This window comes from Sardina pilchardus, chromosome 18 (assembly GCF_963854185.1).
Source record: "Sardina pilchardus chromosome 18, fSarPil1.1, whole genome shotgun sequence".
NCBI classification, from domain to species: Eukaryota; Metazoa; Chordata; class Actinopteri; order Clupeiformes; family Clupeidae; genus Sardina; species Sardina pilchardus.
Window position 1 is genome coordinate 19821006 of NC_085011.1, and position 18792 is coordinate 19839797.

The following is an 18792-nucleotide window of genomic DNA, read 5'->3' on the forward strand; positions in this document are numbered from 1 at the left end:
TGATAGATGAGGAAGAAGCAGAAAATATGTTAGACCAGAAAGATGACAAGAAGAAGGTGGCCATTTTGATGTTAGACCTTTCTGATGACCACATGAGTCACGATGTACGTCCTGAAAAACTGAGCAACAGAATGGAGGAATCTGTTCCATGCTCTGGAAAGAAAAGTTCTCCTTGTGAGGCTTTACTTCCCAAAGACAGGGCTAAGATTACTGTTGTATCACATCTCAGAAACTCACCTCTTCCTGTAACTCAGACAATAGAGGAATATCCACCCTGCCAAAGCTCCCAAAATCTTTTGCCACACACTCTTTCTGAAGAGACTGGATTTCCATGCTTCTCCAAAAATAACAGCTGCCCTCAAAGCAGGTTACGTAGTCAAAACAAGAGTGACAGGGATTCATTTGAGATAGAGAATGATGCTGCAGAAGATGACAGAGACCCACAGATCAACAACTCTGATCAGCCCTCTGAAGCAGTCAACTTGATTACAAGTGCAAGGCAGCTACAATACCATGAAATTGCATTGAATCTGACCGTGAGTCCTGTTCAGAGCGATTCAGGCATATCATGTTCTTCCCAGAGCGATGTCTGTGTGGATGACAAAAAGACAGACACCCTTCAGACTGTTGACCAGCAAAGCAGTACTGACAGAGAGGGGTCGCAAGATGCTGAGCTGAGCTCATCTTCACCTAAAGGGCTGTCCAATCATTCAGAATCAGTGAAAGGGTTGCAAGATGCTGATCTGTCAGCAGCCATGACACCGCAGGAAAATGTCAAATCACATAAAACCACAGACTCGACTGATGTGGAAATTAATTCTGATAATGCCAACAGGCCTTTGCCGTTTCAGACACGTCAGTGTCAAGACGCTGAGAGAAGCTCATCTTCACCTAAAGGTCTGTCTGTTCATTCGGAATCAGTGAAGGGGTCGGACGATGCTGATCTTCGCTCATCTTCACATAAAGGACTGCCAGATCACTCACAACCAGCGGTCAGGACACTGCAGGAAGATGCCAAGTCACATAAAACCACAGATTTGACTGATGTGGAAATATATTCTGATAATGCCAATAGGCCTTTGCAGACACCTCAGTGTCAAGTCAATGAGCGGAGCTCATCTTCACCTAAAGGGCTGTCCGATCATTCACAATCAGCAGTCATGACACCTCAGGTTAATGCCAAATCACATAAAAGTACAAACTTGACTGATGTGGAGAAAAATACTGATGATGCCAACAGGTCTTTGCCTTTTCTCAAACATCAGTGTCAAGATAACGAGCAGAGCTCGCCTTCACCTAGAGGGCTGTCCAATCATTCAGAAACAGCAGCAATGACTCCTCAAACAAATGCCAAATCACATAAAACCACAGATTCAACTGAAGTGGAGAAAAATACTGATGATGCCAACAGGTCTTTGCCTTTTCACAAACGTCAGTGTCAAGACACTGAGTTGAGCCCATCTTCACCTAAAGGATTGTCCGATCATTCAGAATCAGCAGCCATGACCTCTCAGGAAAATGTCAAATCACATAAAACCACAGACTCGACTGGTTTGGAGATGAATACAGATGATGCCAACAGATCTTTGCCTTTTCAGACAAGTCAGTGTCAGGTACAAAGTGATGGTCAGAAGGACCGAAAGAATCAGACTGTCTTGCCCTCGTCTATATTTGACCAATCAAGTTGTAACATAAGGGGAAAACCTGGAGACATGTGTGTAGAGGCGGTGAAGTCTGTTGACTCCAAAAAAATGCAGTCCCAATCAGGTAGTGCCTCAGGTTCAACAGAATATGAACATGAAAGTGACTCAGAACGCTGTGCAGGAGAAATGCAGGGACTCTGTTATGGTGGTGGAAATGAAGGTCCCCTGGACCACACAGCCCAGAAGGCTTCAAGTGCCTCAGGATCTCAGTCTGCTCTGGAATGTGGTTCTCAAAACATGTCAACAAGTACCAATAGTCTGTTTGGAAAGGCATTGCCAGGATCCACTGCAGAGACGTCTGCAGAAGCCTCGCTGGCATTTGAACAAAGGCCAGACAGTCATACAGTCAGTGATCTCAATCAACATGAATCAGTTACTGCCAAACACTCTAGGCAAGAGACAGTGCAGGCTGATGGTGCTACACATTCCTCTGTTAAAACAGATTCTACAATCGCGCCAACGCCTGCCAATGTTGAGCTAGACAGCAACAACGATGACAGGCATTGTTCACAATCCATGTTGCTGACTGAGGAATCACCACCTGCCACAGCGGACAGTCGCACTAAGTGTTCTCTGCCTCCGGGCCTATTGCCTCAAGAAAGTGAACAGCGGGCATCTGCTGCCCAACCACACCCTGTGGCCGCAGGGACAGTCATGCCTCCCCAGTCAGGGCTCCTTAGTGCCCTGAGGTCGTCTTTGAATGAGCTCGTTAAACAGCGGGCGGAGGGAGTGGACGCTGATGAGTCAGAGAAGGCTGAAAGCCAAACCGTTAATGATATCCTTGAGATCATTCAGAAACTGACCCCAGGCGACCTTCAGGATACCGAGAGACAGGCCGCCATCCCTGATCGCCGTCCGGAGTTGTCTAAGGGCAAAGACGTGGAGAGGGAAGAGGATGGTGGTGAGAGTGCAGAGCAGCTTCCTCTTGATGTTGCTAAGCTTCAAAGCCAGCCGCTGCAGACTGTTAAAGATGTGTCATCGAACAAAGAAGCTGCTACACTGGAGGATGTCCAAGGAGATTTACACACGCTTGTGGGAAACAGTGCTGAGGAGAAGCAGAGCCAAAACACTGGTACCAGTAGGGAAAAGCCACCAGCTTGCTCCACAGATGAGAGTAAGGCCAAGACTGATGTGAATCCACACACAGATGATCTCAGCTCTCAGCCATGTGCAGAAGTCGACCAAGGCACAGACTTGGATGAAATGGTCACTTGTAAGGTGAGTTGCAGTTTGCAGGTTTCATTATTGATATATAGTATCTCAACTGATAGAGCCAAAGGCTAAGACCTTGTTTGCTCTTTATCAATTTGATTTGATTTTGGAGTGACTGAACGCTCTGCCTTTTTGGACACTGCAGATATACCCCATTCAGAGTTACTTGGAGTCTATGGGAAGGCTTCAGGACCATGTTGATGTCCTGGAGGACATTAAAAGTGACTTTGAGGAGCAAGGGCCTCTCAGTGGCACCATTGATGGCTTACACTCCCAGCTGGAGGAGTCTCAGGTGGGTTTGCACTACTCTGCGGTGCGTACACATGATTGAAGGCAGGCTATGGGAAAGCTACAGTGATCTTCCAACTTGTCAGTCTCCAAGCTAGTTCACCTTCTACTATCAGTCCAATTTCTTTTAATCACCACTTTCCACATTTTCACTTTCCGAGCACCACCTTATTAATTAATTTCTTTCTTTTTTTCCTGTCTCTGAAATCTAGCCCACACATGTTATATGCACCCTTTCCCTCAAAGCCTCACCCTTTGCATGAATCTGTCAGCATGTCCAGATCTTTCTTGATCCCACTGGCCCCTTCAGCTCCCTTAATGCAGCCCACCCTCTCTCTCTCTAGTCCCTGGAGTCACAGCTTGCTGCTCTCGCCGGCATTCTAACAGCAGACCTGGAGATAGCCGCACAGCTGCTCAATTCTGCTAACGGACACGTTCCCACACAATTCCAACAAGATTTGGCTTCGGCCTTCACATATTTACAGCCTGCTTTCGCAGACATCTGCCAAATGTCTGCAGAAAGGAGTAGTCTTATATTGCAAGCAATTGAGACAGAGAAGGTCAGTAAAGTTTGTGTGTGATTTAGTGTGGAGGGTCATTGCTGTTTTTGTCAACACAAAAAAAACTAAGGGAAAAAAGCATAATACATTTTTATTTATTGAGCATTTAAATGTCTCAGTGAATAGTGTTCATCTTATATAAAGGTATTTGTACTATCCCTCCTGAAATTGAACTTTAAGATAACCATTCACTCCCCTCCTCTGCAGTCCCAATTAGCCACATCTTACAAGGACCTCCTTTCATCCCTGGATAAGCTATCAGGGAGTATTCATGACAACTGTGAGGTCATCTGCAAACTAGACATCATGGACATAGATAACTTGGAGGCAATTAAAAACAGAATTCAGCAAAATAAGGTATTTATCTATTTCCATTCCTGCAATCATTATGTCTTGAAGAATGAAGTGTGTGGTGATGCAATACAGCAATAATATTCATATATATATTTTTTTTATCTTAAAGTTTCTAAAAGAAATCTTACATCATTAATGCAGCTAGTCATGTGGGTTATCACATAGTCTGAGTGGTTAATCAAACATGTATCCTTAATCTCCCAGGATATGGAGCAGAGCTTGGCGGCCACTCAACGGGAGCTGGAAGAGGCCACTTCTCGCACTCATCACTTCATCTCCGAGCACGCTCAGTTCCTGAGCCCGGCGCAGAGCAGGAGGCTGCTGAAGAGCCTCAGCGTTGCTCAGAGGGCGTATCGAGAGCTGCAGGACAAGCTCGCCGCCCAGCGTCGCACGCTGGACCTTCAACTGGAGGTCCGAGAGGACGAGAGCCAGCAGCAGGAGGTTCGGCAGGACGGACGTGGACGGCTTGCGTTTTCACACTGCCAGTTTTACTTACAGGGGTGGAAATTAACTTGTGAATTAAAATGTGAACATCTACCAGTCACTGGCAAATAAGTGGCTAAATTCACCAGCCATTTTCATATTTGACCAGAATTTGGCTGGTGGTGGTTGGTGCTAATTTCCATCCCTGTGTTGTTGTGAAATGTACACACACTACAGCGGTACATCTCATAACAACAGTGGGTGGTTTCTCTACCACGTTTGCTGAATTGTTTTTATTGACATGTGCAAGTGATTTGAGGTGCAACAGATTGTGTTCTTTATCTGAAAAACACTGAAAGCATGGCATGTCTATAACATCACCACCTGTAGAGAGTCCACGGCTTGTTCACTGCCAAACAACTAACATCTTTCATGGTCCTACAGGTTTCAAGACAGCACTGGTCTACTGCACTGCAGTAACTTCTGGTAGACCAATGACTTCTCCACTCTTGACTTTTTATGCCACACAAATGTCAACACTAAAAGTCCTGAATGTACCTGAATGTACCTAACTAACTTCTTCTGTCGAAATGTTCAAACCCTGAAATCCTTTCAATGGCTGGCATGTTTACGGCATACTCAACTGTTGTAGAAGTTCAGAGTAGGAAGGAACTAGTTGCATTGTGTGCTTGGTGTGTGTGCCCTTTGCCTTGAATTGTCCATAGAACGTGGTCCATATGACTGTCCTTTGAACTCTCTAGAAGGATGTGGCGGACAAGCAGATGGAGTTTTCGGGGAAGCTGCAGGATCTTTGTGAGAACCTCACTCAGACAGAGAACCGGCTCATCGGGCACCATCAGCAGACGCAGACTATTGCCACCAACAACATGGAGGACCTGCAGCAGTACCGACAAGAACAGCAGGTCCAGTCTTAGTTGTTTATTTTTTATTTTTTTATAAAAAGCGTGTTTCACAGCCCCCCTGAGTCTTCTGTATTTTAGGGAAATAATAATTGAATGCCACCTCTCTAGAGTAAGCAACAATGGTCACCAAGGTGTCCCGATAATATGCAGAATTAATGCACAAGGCAGAGGCAAAGAACTCCACAGCATGAAACAGAGTGGAGTTTCCGCTGCCATGTTCAAGAATTTTGTATAGGACACCTTGAAGGCCTTTATCCTGCTTATACCCTGGCTGCCACTCACAGGCAATAGGTACAAAGGGAACACAGAGTTAAAAACTGAAAAGAGGCCAGCCTGTTCAGTCTGTTGTACCAGGCCTACTTTCGAACGGAATTAATAGCTATGTTGCTGATTGGATCATAAACGGCCTCAACAACGAAGAGGAATGATTCTTCTTTATTATTGTGTTGCATGTTTGAAATGTAAAGCACTTTGAGCTGCATTCTGTGTATGAATGGTGCTATACAAAGCTTATTATTATTATTACTATTATTAGTAGTAGTAGTAGTATTTTATACGAAAATGAATTAAATCAATTAAATTACTACTTGAACTACTTGATCTACGTGGCTCTCCAGAGCAAGGAAGAAGGCCAGAAAGTACTGTAGAGACAGAAAGGAAGGAAGGAAGGGGAAGGGAGGAGGTCACTCTCAAGATTACATACAAGATTGTTAATGGTTACATGGAGATACAGTAGCCAGCATTCAGTGCAAAGTGGCTATACATTGACATGTTGTGTATAGAGTGGGCTTATAAGAATAAGTAGAGCTGTGAATCAGAGAACCATGAACATTAATTTGTACAATGTTGGTGAAATAGGCTGTCACACAGTTTGTGTACATGATCTCAAGCAGAGTACAAGGTTGTGCATAGCTGTTTGATATACAGTATGCTATGCAAATCAACGTGCATATCACATGTTCAAGTAAGGATCAGTGTGTCATGCTTCCCAACCACATTATGAGATGGTTTTTTTTGCATGCAGTGATTTAGAGCTGTTTCTGCGTGTAGGTTAAAGCCAAAGCAATATAAAAGTGTAATTATCTTTTCTCTCTTGGTGTCTTAATCCAACAGGCGCTGCAAAAAGAGATTCAGACGAATGCCAGAGCTTTAAATGAAGTCATAAGCAGTTCTAAGAAGTTCTTAGAGGAAAATCGCAGCAACCTCTCGCCAGAGCAGATAGCTGATGTTGAGAACAAACTGGAGGAGGCCAAGAGCAAGGCCAACATGCTCAACGAAAAAGCCGAGGAGTCCAGGAAAGACCTGGAAAAGGTTGTGACCACAGCAATCAAACAGGAAACAGAAAAGGTTGGAGCACATTCTGTAAAAGCCATTTGGGACTGATAAAAGTGGTATTAAAAGGTTGTAAATATTTTCTCCCTGATATTGACTGACTGCAGAGCTGGTCTGCGTTCTTTCAGGAGATGAGATAGTATAAGATAAGGTTTTGTTGAAATAAATGGTTTCTGTGTTATCATGAGTGCATCCTTTAAAGAACGTGTCAAAATGTGTTTTAGCTTTGCTCGTAATATTAAAACTGTAGATAATTATCTGTGGTCGTTTTTGAATTAAGTCATTTGTATCTATTGTTATTTTCTCATAAAAATGCTACATTTGTATACTCTCCTCTCTCTCTTTCTCTCTCTCTCTGTGTATGTGTGTGTGTGTGTGTGCTCATGGGTAGGTCGCTGCTGTGGAGCAACTAGAGGAGAGCAAAACCAAAATCGAGGGCCTGCTGGACTGGATCTCGCACGTAGGGAAGGAGAAGGGGGCCGGGGACAGTGCACAGAAGGAGCAGACCGGCACAGAGAATGGCAACTTGCCCATGGAAACCGCAGTGGACGATCCCAATGGAAATGCAGTGGACACCACTGACGGCCTGCCCATTATCTCCAGCAAAGACAAGGACTCAGATAGTTCGGATTTGGACGGGCAGTTTGATAAAGTGAAGGTAAATACAGCAAAGGACACGACAAAACAGTTTAAGATATTGTTTTTTGATTTAAACTTGTAGAATTACACATTTTGACGCCCAACTCTGTGTTTTATTAATCATTGTCTTTTATCTTATAACCGAACCATGAGGTTCGCACCAGCAGGAATCAGTTGGTCAAGTATATTTGTGTTCCTCAATGTCAGAAGAGAAAAAGTTGTAAAATCTTTTGAGGAACACACCTCCCCTTTAGCTTCCTTCTAGCTGTAGGCTAACTGGTATAGCCCGCTTCTAGTGAATTATGCTAAGCTAGGCTAATAGTGATTGATTGATTTTATTTTACCCTTTTTTATATGATACAGCTTTTGCACCATACATTAAGAAAACAAAATAGACTGATAGACTGGGTCATGGCACAGAGAAGTGAAGGGTATGTGTCCTCTTCTCTAGATGGCAAATAAGCTAATTTTCCCCAAAGTTGCTGTATTGTAGTAGATGGCATTTATAGAAGTTCTGTTTAGAGATGTGTCCCTCTCGCTGATAAAATCACTCAGTTGTGGTATGTGCCCTAGTGCCCAGAGCCATCTTTGACCCCCAATGCCCCACGGTAGTGTTAGACCTCAGCTCCTGTAGCAAAATGACTGTAGTATTCACCCTGACCAGTCTACCCACCCAACACTGCATATCACAAGTGAACTAAAAGTGTCTGGTCATGAATGAATGAGTTTGTCTCGTCCCCAAGCAAACAAACGACCGAAACAATGGAATGCACTAATGAGGCCTGGTATGTTTCACCAGAACAATGAAAAGAATCTGGGTTACTCTGATACCTCTGTATTGTTCCTTTGTTCTCATTGCCCCCCCCCCCCCCCACTAATATTACTGTATAATGAAGGAATGAGGATTTCAATAACCCCTTTGATTTGTACCAAACAGAATACTTCACACGGACATAATGAAATAGAGCAGACAGGGGAAAAACAGGATACCATTGAAAAATAGATAATATAATGCACAGATGGGGTTTAAAAAGAGAAAGATAAAACAATGATACACATGAATGATAAAATGAATGTTACATGGTTGTGATCTGTAATTGTACAAACGTATTATTACATTGTGCATTCGTTTGTGCCCTAGGCCCATCATCAGGAGATCCTATCCCAGCAGCAGGACCTGATCATCGCCACCCAGTCTGCCCAGGCACTGCTGGACAAGCAGGCCCACGTGCTGTCGCCGGCCGAGAAGGACAAGCTCCAGCGGGACATCCAGGAGTTGCGCGGCCGTTACGAGGCCTCGCTGACGCAGGCCGAGCAGCAGATGAAGCAGGTGCAGGCCGTCCAGGAGGAGCTGGCCAAGTTCCAGGGCGACTGCGCCGACTTCCAGGCCTGGCTGGGGCAGGCCCAGGGGGAGGCCGAGGAGCTGGGGGAGCCGGCCGGCCAACTGGACGTGCTGGACGACAAGCTCCAGAGGCAGCGCGGCTTCGCCGAGGACGTCATCTCGCGAAAAGGGGACCTGCGCTTCATCACCATCTCCGGGCAGAAGGTGCTGGACGCGGCCAAGGCCTGCAGCCACGGCGACCACGGGAGCAAGGACGCACTCCCGGAGGTGGACATGTCAGGAACCTGTGCAGAAGTGCAGGAGAAGCTGGATGCAGCCGCTAGTGAATACAAGGCTCTGCACTCTCAGGTATGTGCAAACGGATTAGTGAAGCCTGTGATATCTTATTTCTACCACTTGGTGGAGCCGTTTCTATTTCAAAAATCAGCTCTCTGCTTGACAAGAGGACTGCACACTCTATGTTTAGTTTATCCCAGTAATTCTTGAGGAAAATATACACAGCATTTTTATATGCAATGTTTAGCCCATATTTAACAAAAAAAACCATTCAAGTGATTGTTTAATTGAGTTTATCAAAAATCAAAATAACATGAATTACCCCAGTAAGTTGAATACATGAAAGAAGCTGAGTGCATGTCTATTTATGCATTCCAGTGCAATCAGTTGGGCTGCAACCTCAAAGACGTGGTTGAGAAGTTTAAGAAGTACGAGGAGGCCAGCGGCGGGCTGCAGAAGTGGCTGGACACCTCAGAGGAAGAGGCTCGCAAGCAGCAGTCGGAGCCCATCGCTGCTGACCCACAGACCCTACAGAAACAGCTGGAAGACACCAAGGTACTGGTCACTGCTAACATAAATGAAACGCACCCCACAGTGGCAGACCCTTGTCATGAAGGTCAGCACGTAGCAAATACTGTATCTGTTCAACAAACATTTGCCCCATAGTGTGACACTATAGTTTCACCATTATCGGTCATTTATTGTCTGAATTCATAGAGATAAATTGATAAGATGTTGCGGCAAAAAATAATTGCGATCTGTCTGCTGGCATTGATAATGGTGACCTGCCAGTGTTAAATTGCTTGGTACTGAATGGAATGAGAATGTATGCGGTTGAAGAGAGATCAAATAAACTAGTACCTTGAGAAAATCTTACACAACTTTCTCATCTCCGGGAAAACATGAAATTACACACTTAACAAAAGCGTCCGCTCATTTGCGTGGTGTAAGTGCTTGAGCGGCTCTAACAAGATGCCGTGTTCCAGCGTGTTCATGCCTCTCTTGGCACCGAACAAGTTGAGAGGTCATCAAGCCCGATCTCAGCCCTTCTCCATATACAGAGTTTCCACTCAGTTTAAAACAACACAGCTATTTATAGCTCCTCGTTTCAAAACACGCCGCTGTTCCAAGGCACAAATAGCTTTGTGGAGATTTAATGACATTTGCTGTGCGGCTGAGAGAGGGAGAGGCAAATTCTGTCAGAGGCGCACCGCCCGCCTCTGTTCTGCCCTAAATAGATTACATCTCTGTGATACATCGCAGTTCGGTTTGGCCCCACTTGTCTCTCAGTTTGCCCCCCAAGGGGGTAAATGCATTCATGGTGTCTTACGTGTGTGGAGGCTGCTGGCTACTCTGTGGGCTTTGGGATACTGAAAGAAAGATTAGGGGCGCCTCGGACACACCAAAATTCCCTCGGCGTAGAGTGTACTGTATCTGCATTCTCATTTAGTCCTATTATAAACAAACATATAAGTTTACATTCTTTTCTGTGTTTAGCCATGTTGTCTTTGGTGTTACGAGAATGTGACATTTTGTTATTTGTTTTTCCAGCATAAGTGATACAAACATAAGCTGTTTATCTGCACTGCTTCCAGACTGAATTGGATTGATTGTAAATAAATTGAATAAAGTTCCAAAAGTCCCTGTTGTTCTATGAAGCGAACAGGCTTTGGCGAGTGGTGACAGTCGGGTCACCCCAGAGACGGTGATGTCATTGGCGTTTGTCATTCCGCAGGCTCTGCAAGGTCAGACGACCGGGCGACAGGCTGCCGTGGAAACGCTGCGCAAAACAGCTGATGCCCTTATCACAGCCGAGGGGGACCTGCTGACCAATCAGGATGAGATCCAAGAAACAGTGGGTGAGTGGGACAGTCACCTTTTCAGTCAGGAGCCAACTACTGAATCCCAGAAGAGCCAAAATGCTGAAATGAGATAAAACTTCACTATAAGCTACAGTAGTGTCTATATGGAATGTCGACGCTTATCTGAATCATACTTGACACAAATAAGTCAATTGATTCTCTGCTATTCGATTATGTGTGATTGTTATTTTTTATTTAATTTCTGAAGTGGAATTATAATGCCTATTAATTTCATTCTAATACTCAGTATAAATCTAGAATCAATTCACTTCTGAAATCATGACTTAATTTGCACAGGCTTGTTATAGAGATCGCTAAGACATGTGACCAATGTCATCAAAACACAAAGAATTATGGGTAGGTTTGGCTCGCCAGATGCCAGCCCATGTAAACTAGTGTTCTGGGTCTATGATCTGGCATGATAATAATGAAAACTAAGCGTGAAAAAATTGTGTGAAAAACAGAACATAATCTTGCGCTTCCTTACTGCTGCTATCCATGCCATTCCTCGCCTTTTTGTCACCTCTGAAACATGGCGTGTACTATTATTTTTCCACGCTGGAAAATGATAAAAGATAAGCTTCATGTTACTCTATTGAATTTTATAACACAGCAGGTAAACGGCATTTCAACAACTGCACTTCGTTATTCCCGCACGTCAGTAAAACAACTTAAGTTTTGGGCCACCTATTCCCAAAATGCGTTGCGTTTTACGTCACGTTCTCAATCTCTATTAACCATGTCCTTTCTTTGCCCCAGATGACATCGTGGAGAGATATGACAACCTGTCCAAGTCGGTCAGCGACCGCAACGAGAAGCTCCAGGTGACGCTGACGCGCTCGCTGAGTGTGCAGGACGGCCTGGAGGAGATGGTGGGCTGGATGGGGCGGGTAGAGGAGACCCTGGGGAAGAAGGATCGCGTGCCCCTGGACTCGGCCAGCCTCGGAGACGCCCTCAGCAAAGAGGCAGTACGTCACCGTTCTACATGGACTTTGTTTCTACATGGCTCACTGTATAGTATTACAGAGCTGCTGTGCTTTTAGTTGAGGTGTTGTTGCAGATGGGTTGTATGGCTTAGCTAGGCTAGTAGTTTGTTCACTAGTGATGGCAAAAAGTTCAATCCATGTTCTGAACTACACTATGTCTTAATTGTATCTTGGGTCAAACTGCTGGATTGATTAATCAGTTTTGGAAGACACTGATTAGTGTTTATAATGATAATTGACCTCTGTGATCAATATATTTCTTCAGTTAAAAAACATTGATCAGTGTTTATAATGACATCAATTGAGCAACTGTGACTGTTATTGATTAATGCAGTATTGATTATCTGTACGTTGTTTTTATCTTGGTCTGAAGGCTCTGGAGCAGGACATGTCAAGTCGTCAGAGCAGCATCTCAGCCATGCAGGCCAAAGTGAAGAAGTTCGGAGAGACGGCTGAGCCAGCTGCTGCCGCCCAGCTTCAGTCCAAGATGGCCGCCCTCTCGCAGCGTTTCAGCGACGCCTGCAACAAGCACAAGCAGAAGGTGTCCGACCTGGAGCAGCTGAAGGACAAGGTGGAGGAGTTTGAGAAGACCTCCGAGAAGGTGCAGCAGTTTGTGCTGAAGAGGTCTCAGGAGCTGTCGGAGACGGACGGGCCGGGCAAGAACGTCAACGAGCTCTCCCAGCTGGTGCAGGTGCGATAGACTGCAACGGCAATGTTCTTGTGTTATCATGTTACAATATCATATTTGATAAATATCATATTTCAAGTAGTGTTTTATTAGTTTTTCTAAATGTGATTGAATCAGAGCTTTTCATAGTGATTGCTGTATGTTATATATTATATATTATGTTATATATGTTATATACTATTGTATTGTATTATATTATATTATTTTAAATTAAATTAATTATTATCTTATATTATATATTATATTATATGTCAGGACACCAATGAGGAGCTAGCAGAACATGCCAAGGATGTGGAGACTCTACAGAGACTTTCAAAGGAGCTGTCCCAACTGGGCACAGAGGCCAGTAAAGCCCAGATCCAGGGCAAGATGGACACTCTGTCCAGCACCTTTAACGCCTTCAAAGACACAGTGAGAGAAAAGTAAGTGGCACAAATCGATGTACAGTTGAAACGGCTGAAAAACAAACTGCCGTGTTCACAGAATGTTCTCTTTTCGACTGAATTTCTGTCGTAAAGTACAGCAGTGTGTAATTTCAGACGTCTGCCTGCTGACCTCAGATAGCCCTTTGGGTTGAAAAGTGTTGGTTTGTTTGGAGTCTGAGGTGCAGACCATGTCATTATATGTGTGTGTGTGTGTGTGTGTGTGTGTGTACTGTATGTGGCAGTAAACACCATTTCTTTGTGCAGGAGAGAGGAGGTTACGTCATGCCAAGACCAGCTGGGAGAGTTCAAAGCAGCAGCAGGGGCCCTGGTGAAGTGGCTGGAGGAGAAGACAGGGAAAGTGCCAGTGGTTCAGCCCAACTGCGGCGACAAGGGCCTGGGAAAGGCCCTGAAGACGGTCAACGTGAGTGGAGCTGGAGACTGATGTCCAGTCTGCCCTTTCGGACACGTCAGAGTTGCTACTAGTGCCTCTCAACATTGGATGACGCTTTTAACACTTACCGTTCATTCGTCCATGGTAGATGTTTTACTTTGTTTGCATGGATTTTCATGAATATCTGTATTCATGAGAATCCATTCAAACAAAGCAAAGTACAAACATAATATAGTATTTTTTGTTCTTAGTATAAAATGATAGAAGAGATAATGTAGTAATGCACGTTTTCATTCATTCATTCATTCATTCATTCACTAGAACAAATAGCCCAGCATACATTTTGGCTTAACCATCTTCATTATGATTTACATTTAAAATGATGTATTTATTCATTAAAATGATGAATTTTGTGGAATAATCTCTGTATGTCTACCTCAGCAGATAGCCTAGAGACATAGAGCAGAGATCTCAGTACAGTAGTTAACCTCATGGTTGTGGTTGTTTAGAGGTCTCGTGCCAGCGAAATGAGAAAAGGTGTTTTCCATCAGAGGGGGGAAGGACAAAATAGCAGCTACTCCCAACCTTCAGAATTCCCCACGCGATGATGAACTGTTACACGACCCCAAAACGCAAGAAGATTAAAGGCGTTGTAGTAATGAACCAAAAATATCTAGGTCGTATATCAAAGATAGGAGGAAGAGCCTACCTCTCTCTCTCTATCTCTCTCTCTCTCTCTCTCTCTCTCTCTTTCTTTCTTTCTCTCTCTCTACAGGGCATTTTGCATATTGAGAAATATGCAAGAAATAATGATTGCTTTCAGTATCTTGAAAGGAATCAAACTGTAAGTTATTTGAATAATGCTTTCAAAAGAATCTGAAATTGCTCTAATTGGGCGAGAGTCTGATCTCCAAGAATTCTGTTCTCCGCTCTCTGAGCTGTAGTTGGCTGTTCCTCTTACACACTGTCGTCCAAGCTCTCTCTGTTGAATCATTTTTTAGTTATCAACGTAGCACACATATTTCAGACTTAGTTTTTTTGTGTAAAGTGCTTTATAACACTCATTATTCCCTTCTCAGGCACTGCTGGAAGAATGGACCTCCAAGGCTCCCATGGTTCAGGATATAAATAGCAAAGGCTCTGCTCTGTGTAGCCTAATCAGTGTTTTGACATCTCCTGCCAAGGCCAAAATCCATCCGAAATCAGGTACTGCCAACGTGTATTTGAAATAGCTCGAATGCTTTTGAATAGCAGTCTTGTACGTGCTTTTACGACCTGGTCTGCAGTGGTCTCCTAGAGCTTGGTGTGGGTTGCCAGCACCTTGGGGAGTGTGTAGAAGTCTTAATACAGCTTTTTGGTGTTGACGTGTCTGCTTCTTTTCTCATGGTGGAGGCATGGGCTGTTCTGGTTTTGTTCTGTCTTCTCTAGGGTCAGCTGTTACTAATGGCTCTGGACCAGGATCGCATGCTTATTTAACCAATAAAGGTAAATGCATTCTTTTGCGGAGCGAAAACACGCAACTCTCACAGCTGGCAGAGCAACACCACCAAGATCATGGGCTCCATTCTCAGGGAGCACTCGCACCCGTGGAGTCCATGTGTTGGTGGTGTGCTGTGAAGTAAGTTTCTTTGAATTATAGTGAATTAATAAATCATTTAATAATAAATGATTATAGCTAATGCACAACGTTTGGGTACGCTACTGATAATATCTTCTCACCATCCTGAAGCGTTGTCGGCATGGTGCATACTGTAGATGTGTGGGGGTTCTGTGGCTTTCCTCTCTGTCTCTACACCCCCCCCCCCATTCTCTGTAAGCCCCACTGAGAGGTAAACCAGCAGGAAGTTTGCATACAGAGTGTTTGGACCCCACCACCCCCAGCCTGGGCCAACTGTTTACAGCAGAGCTCTCCACAGTGGCTGGCGGGTTGAGCTTGAGGTTTTGGGGGAGATGTTTGACGGGCTTCTGTCTGGTGTCTGACTGAAACCACCCACAGAGTTGATGGTGGTCCAGCAGAGCATGGCCCAGGTGGACGAGGGTTACAGGACCCTGGGGGAGCTGCTGAGGGCTCGGGAGGCCGAGCTGAGCCGCCGACGCGGGGACATAAAGGAGGCGCGCGAGCAGGGTGGAGCCATGAAGACCTGGCTGGCAGACATGAAGAAGACGGCGGCGTCTTGGAGCGCCGCCGGGGCTGCTGGGAAAGACTCCGTCAAAGCACAGATGGAGCAACAGAAGGTATACCATTAGCTGCGGTTTATACACTACTCGCAACAAGTTATGGATATCTGGATTTCGGGTGAAATTTAATGGATTTTAGGTTCATCTTGAAATATCCCTGACTTTTTGTGAGTAGTATACAGTACCCTATATTGATTTTGCAAAATTTCTTCAGCTATGATGTTAATATACCAAGAGCCTCCCTGATGAGTAAGCCCACAACATAAGGAATAGCACTGTCTATGCATGTCCACTGCCAGTGGTCCTTAGTGTGATTAATGGAAAGGTTAATTAGCCATATAAAATGATCATTGTTTCATTGTAAGGGCTCTACTTTTCAACCTGTTGTCCTGGAGCGAGTGTGCAGTCAGTGTCCTCTGTATGACCCAATTCAATCAAAGTTTAAAGCAACTCGAGAAAGAGACAAATACCACTGTGCTACGCATCCCTGATTTCTGGAGTGCGCCTCTCATCCCTCAGGCCTTTGAAGACGGCTTGAAACAAAAGCAGACCGAGCTGCAGCAGCTGAGAGAGAAGCTTCTTCAGCTGATCGAGCAGAACCCGGACTCACCCGAAGCGGCCAAGTGGAAACAGATGCTGGCCGAGATAGGTATGTGCTGCTCGTCTCCCGATCCATCATCGGTTGTCAGGCACTACCAGCTCGTAGATATCACTCCGCAGGCAGCGCTGCGTCGGCAAGAACTCCCGAGGAAATCGGGAGGACACGACACGGCGAGATTGGCCGGCGTGTCTAAGGAGTCAACCCTCCTCCAGGCCTTGTCTGACGCTGTGCGTCTTCCTTAAGTGTCAGTCTTATCTAAGCACTCTTGGGAAAATGGTGGGTGTTACAAATGAAGACGTTTACTAGGCTCAGCCACAAACAAAAAAGTAACTCTACAACACAACCTTATTGGTGCTTTGGCACAGTGCATCACTGACGCTGTTTTGATTACCGAGGTGTTATATGAGCGTTTCAGTACTGTTATTTTTGAGGTTTGCTCTCTCCCCCACTCATTCAGTTTGTCCTCGTCTGGGTTGCTGTGTTTATCAGTCAGCTGATTGTGCTCATAGAGAGAGAGAGAGAGAAAGAGAGAGAGAGAGAGAGAGATGGAGAGAGAGAGTGTTACTGAGAGGTGTTTATTGTGTTTCCGACACCCCAGACGCAGCGTGGGAAGAGGTGAGCGGCTCGGTGGCGGACAGGAAGCAGCACCTGGAGGCGTCGTCCCGCATGCTGGAGCTCTTCCAGACGGCCGAGCCGCAGCTGCGCCAGTGGCTGCAGGAGAAGGAGCTGATGGCCGGCGTGCTGGGGCCCCTGTCTGTGGACCCCAACATGCTCAAGATGCAGAAGCAGCAAGTCCAGGTGATGATCGGCCCAGATGACTCATGGATGCCAAGAGTTAGATAGAAATGGGATAGCTACATACAGCTATGTACGGGATAATGGACGACACGCCGTGCGGTTATTCAAAGTTAATGCACGTTCTAGACGGTGATACGGCCCGACGCGAAGCGGAGGGACGTTCCGTCTAGAAAAGTGCATTAACTTTGAATAACCGCACGGCGTGAAGTCCATTATCCCGCTTATTCCACTGTTGCCACTGCGTTGTGTTCGTTTCCAGTGCTAATTTAAATGTTTTATCGCTAGAACTGTGTTATTTGTAGAACTACTTTTCCCAGACACATTTAAACTAATTTCTCAAACTGCGGTTACTAGTTCTAAATGGATGGTTGCTATGGCCAAAAGCCAGTCGTTAGTTCTAATCTCCCGTTGTCAAGCTGGCATATCCCAAGATTCTGATGAACGTTAACTTTGAAAGATTGCTATTTTTCTTAGCCTACTGCCACCTAACTAGCTAAATGACGCCTCTGTCATATGCTAAACGTTACTATGATACGAACGTCTGTATTTTACAGCTTGTATGTAACGTGACAGTGCATTAAACTTCACAACAAATTTGGCGAATTAATATTCAAGTGTGATACGGTCAAAAACAATGGAACTACTTCATAGCCGTGCGTATATCTAAAGTTAATGCACACCCTTATAGAACGCAGGACAATGGGGAACTCAACCGAGCAGTGGAATAAACAACTATAACTACTTTGTTGGTCACAAAAATACATTATAACCGTTAATATTAATTCCATTAATGGCATAACCCTTAATATTAATGCCGTGGAATCTATGCTTGGCTTTTTAAGTTATGCGTATGAGTCTGAAGACTTCCCAGACCTAATTTCAAAGTGAAAATCAGAAGCCATTATGTAATAAACATGATTTATAATAATTGTATAGAAAATTGAAGCTTAGCTTTCTGTCAAAATCAAAGATGGTATTCTGGTGTGCCTCACTTTTGTGATCAGGCATGCAAAGATCTGAATATCCCACTCTGTGTTGCTTTAGATTCTCCTCAAGGAGTTTGACAGCCGCAAGCCCCAGTATGACCAGCTGAACGAGGCTGCGGCGGCCATCTTGAGTTCGTCGGGTGCACAGGACCCGTCTGCCGGGGCGGTGAAGGAGCAGCTGGCCTCCGTCACCCAGAAATGGCAAGACCTGACCGGGCAGCTGGGCCAGCGGGCCGGCCTCATCGACCAGGCCGCGGGCAAGACGGCCCAGTTCCAGGAGCTGCTCCGCGGCCTCGCCGAGAGCTCGGCCGCCCTGGAGCTCCAGCTGGAGGGTCAGCAGGCGCTGAGCTCGCAGCCCGACGCCGTCAAGAAGCAGCTGGAGGCCACCAACGCCACCCTGGCCCAGCTGAGGGACGAGCGGAAGCGGCTCAAAGAGGCCGAGGCGCTGTGCGGCGAGCTGTCGGCCCTCGTGGCCGAGGAGTACCTCCGCGCTGACCTCGCCAAGCAGCTGGACGCCGTCACCAAGCCGTTCAAGGTGTTGGAGGACAAAGCAGGTGAGTCGACTCTCACCTCATCTCAACTCCGCTGAACTCATCCCCACGCTTTTTTTCTCTTTTTTTTTTTGGACTTCTTCCCAGGAAGTGTTAGTGACTAGACACTCTTGTTTTTTTGGAGTGATCAAAACATTATTTAAGTTTTCACTGATTGATTCCAGACACGTAAACAATAGAGCTCAGTTATGTTTAAAAAGCCCCCCAGGTCAACTAGTCATTAATATTCTGTCACAATGTGTGCTTTCTTACCTCACTGCCAGTGGCTAATGCC

General features: G+C 45.3%; 1 protein-coding gene across 1 annotated transcript in view; it reads left to right on the top strand.

Moving 5' to 3' along the window:
* Window positions 1-18792, top strand: part of dst (dystonin) — a 95634-nt gene that overhangs the window by 33656 nt on the left and 43186 nt on the right. The window contains exons 33-48 of the mRNA XM_062519954.1: window positions 5302-5463; window positions 6577-6810; window positions 7187-7453; window positions 8576-9124; window positions 9431-9607; window positions 10788-10911; window positions 11674-11882; window positions 12274-12591; window positions 12844-13010; window positions 13278-13434; window positions 14484-14610; window positions 14833-14889; window positions 15401-15639; window positions 16102-16231; window positions 16782-16981; window positions 18026-18521. Of these exons, the coding sequence (XP_062375938.1) occupies window positions 5302-5463; window positions 6577-6810; window positions 7187-7453; window positions 8576-9124; window positions 9431-9607; window positions 10788-10911; window positions 11674-11882; window positions 12274-12591; window positions 12844-13010; window positions 13278-13434; window positions 14484-14610; window positions 14833-14889; window positions 15401-15639; window positions 16102-16231; window positions 16782-16981; window positions 18026-18521 (3613 nt within the window). The remainder of the gene's footprint in view (window positions 1-5301; window positions 5464-6576; window positions 6811-7186; window positions 7454-8575; window positions 9125-9430; window positions 9608-10787; window positions 10912-11673; window positions 11883-12273; window positions 12592-12843; window positions 13011-13277; window positions 13435-14483; window positions 14611-14832; window positions 14890-15400; window positions 15640-16101; window positions 16232-16781; window positions 16982-18025; window positions 18522-18792) is intronic.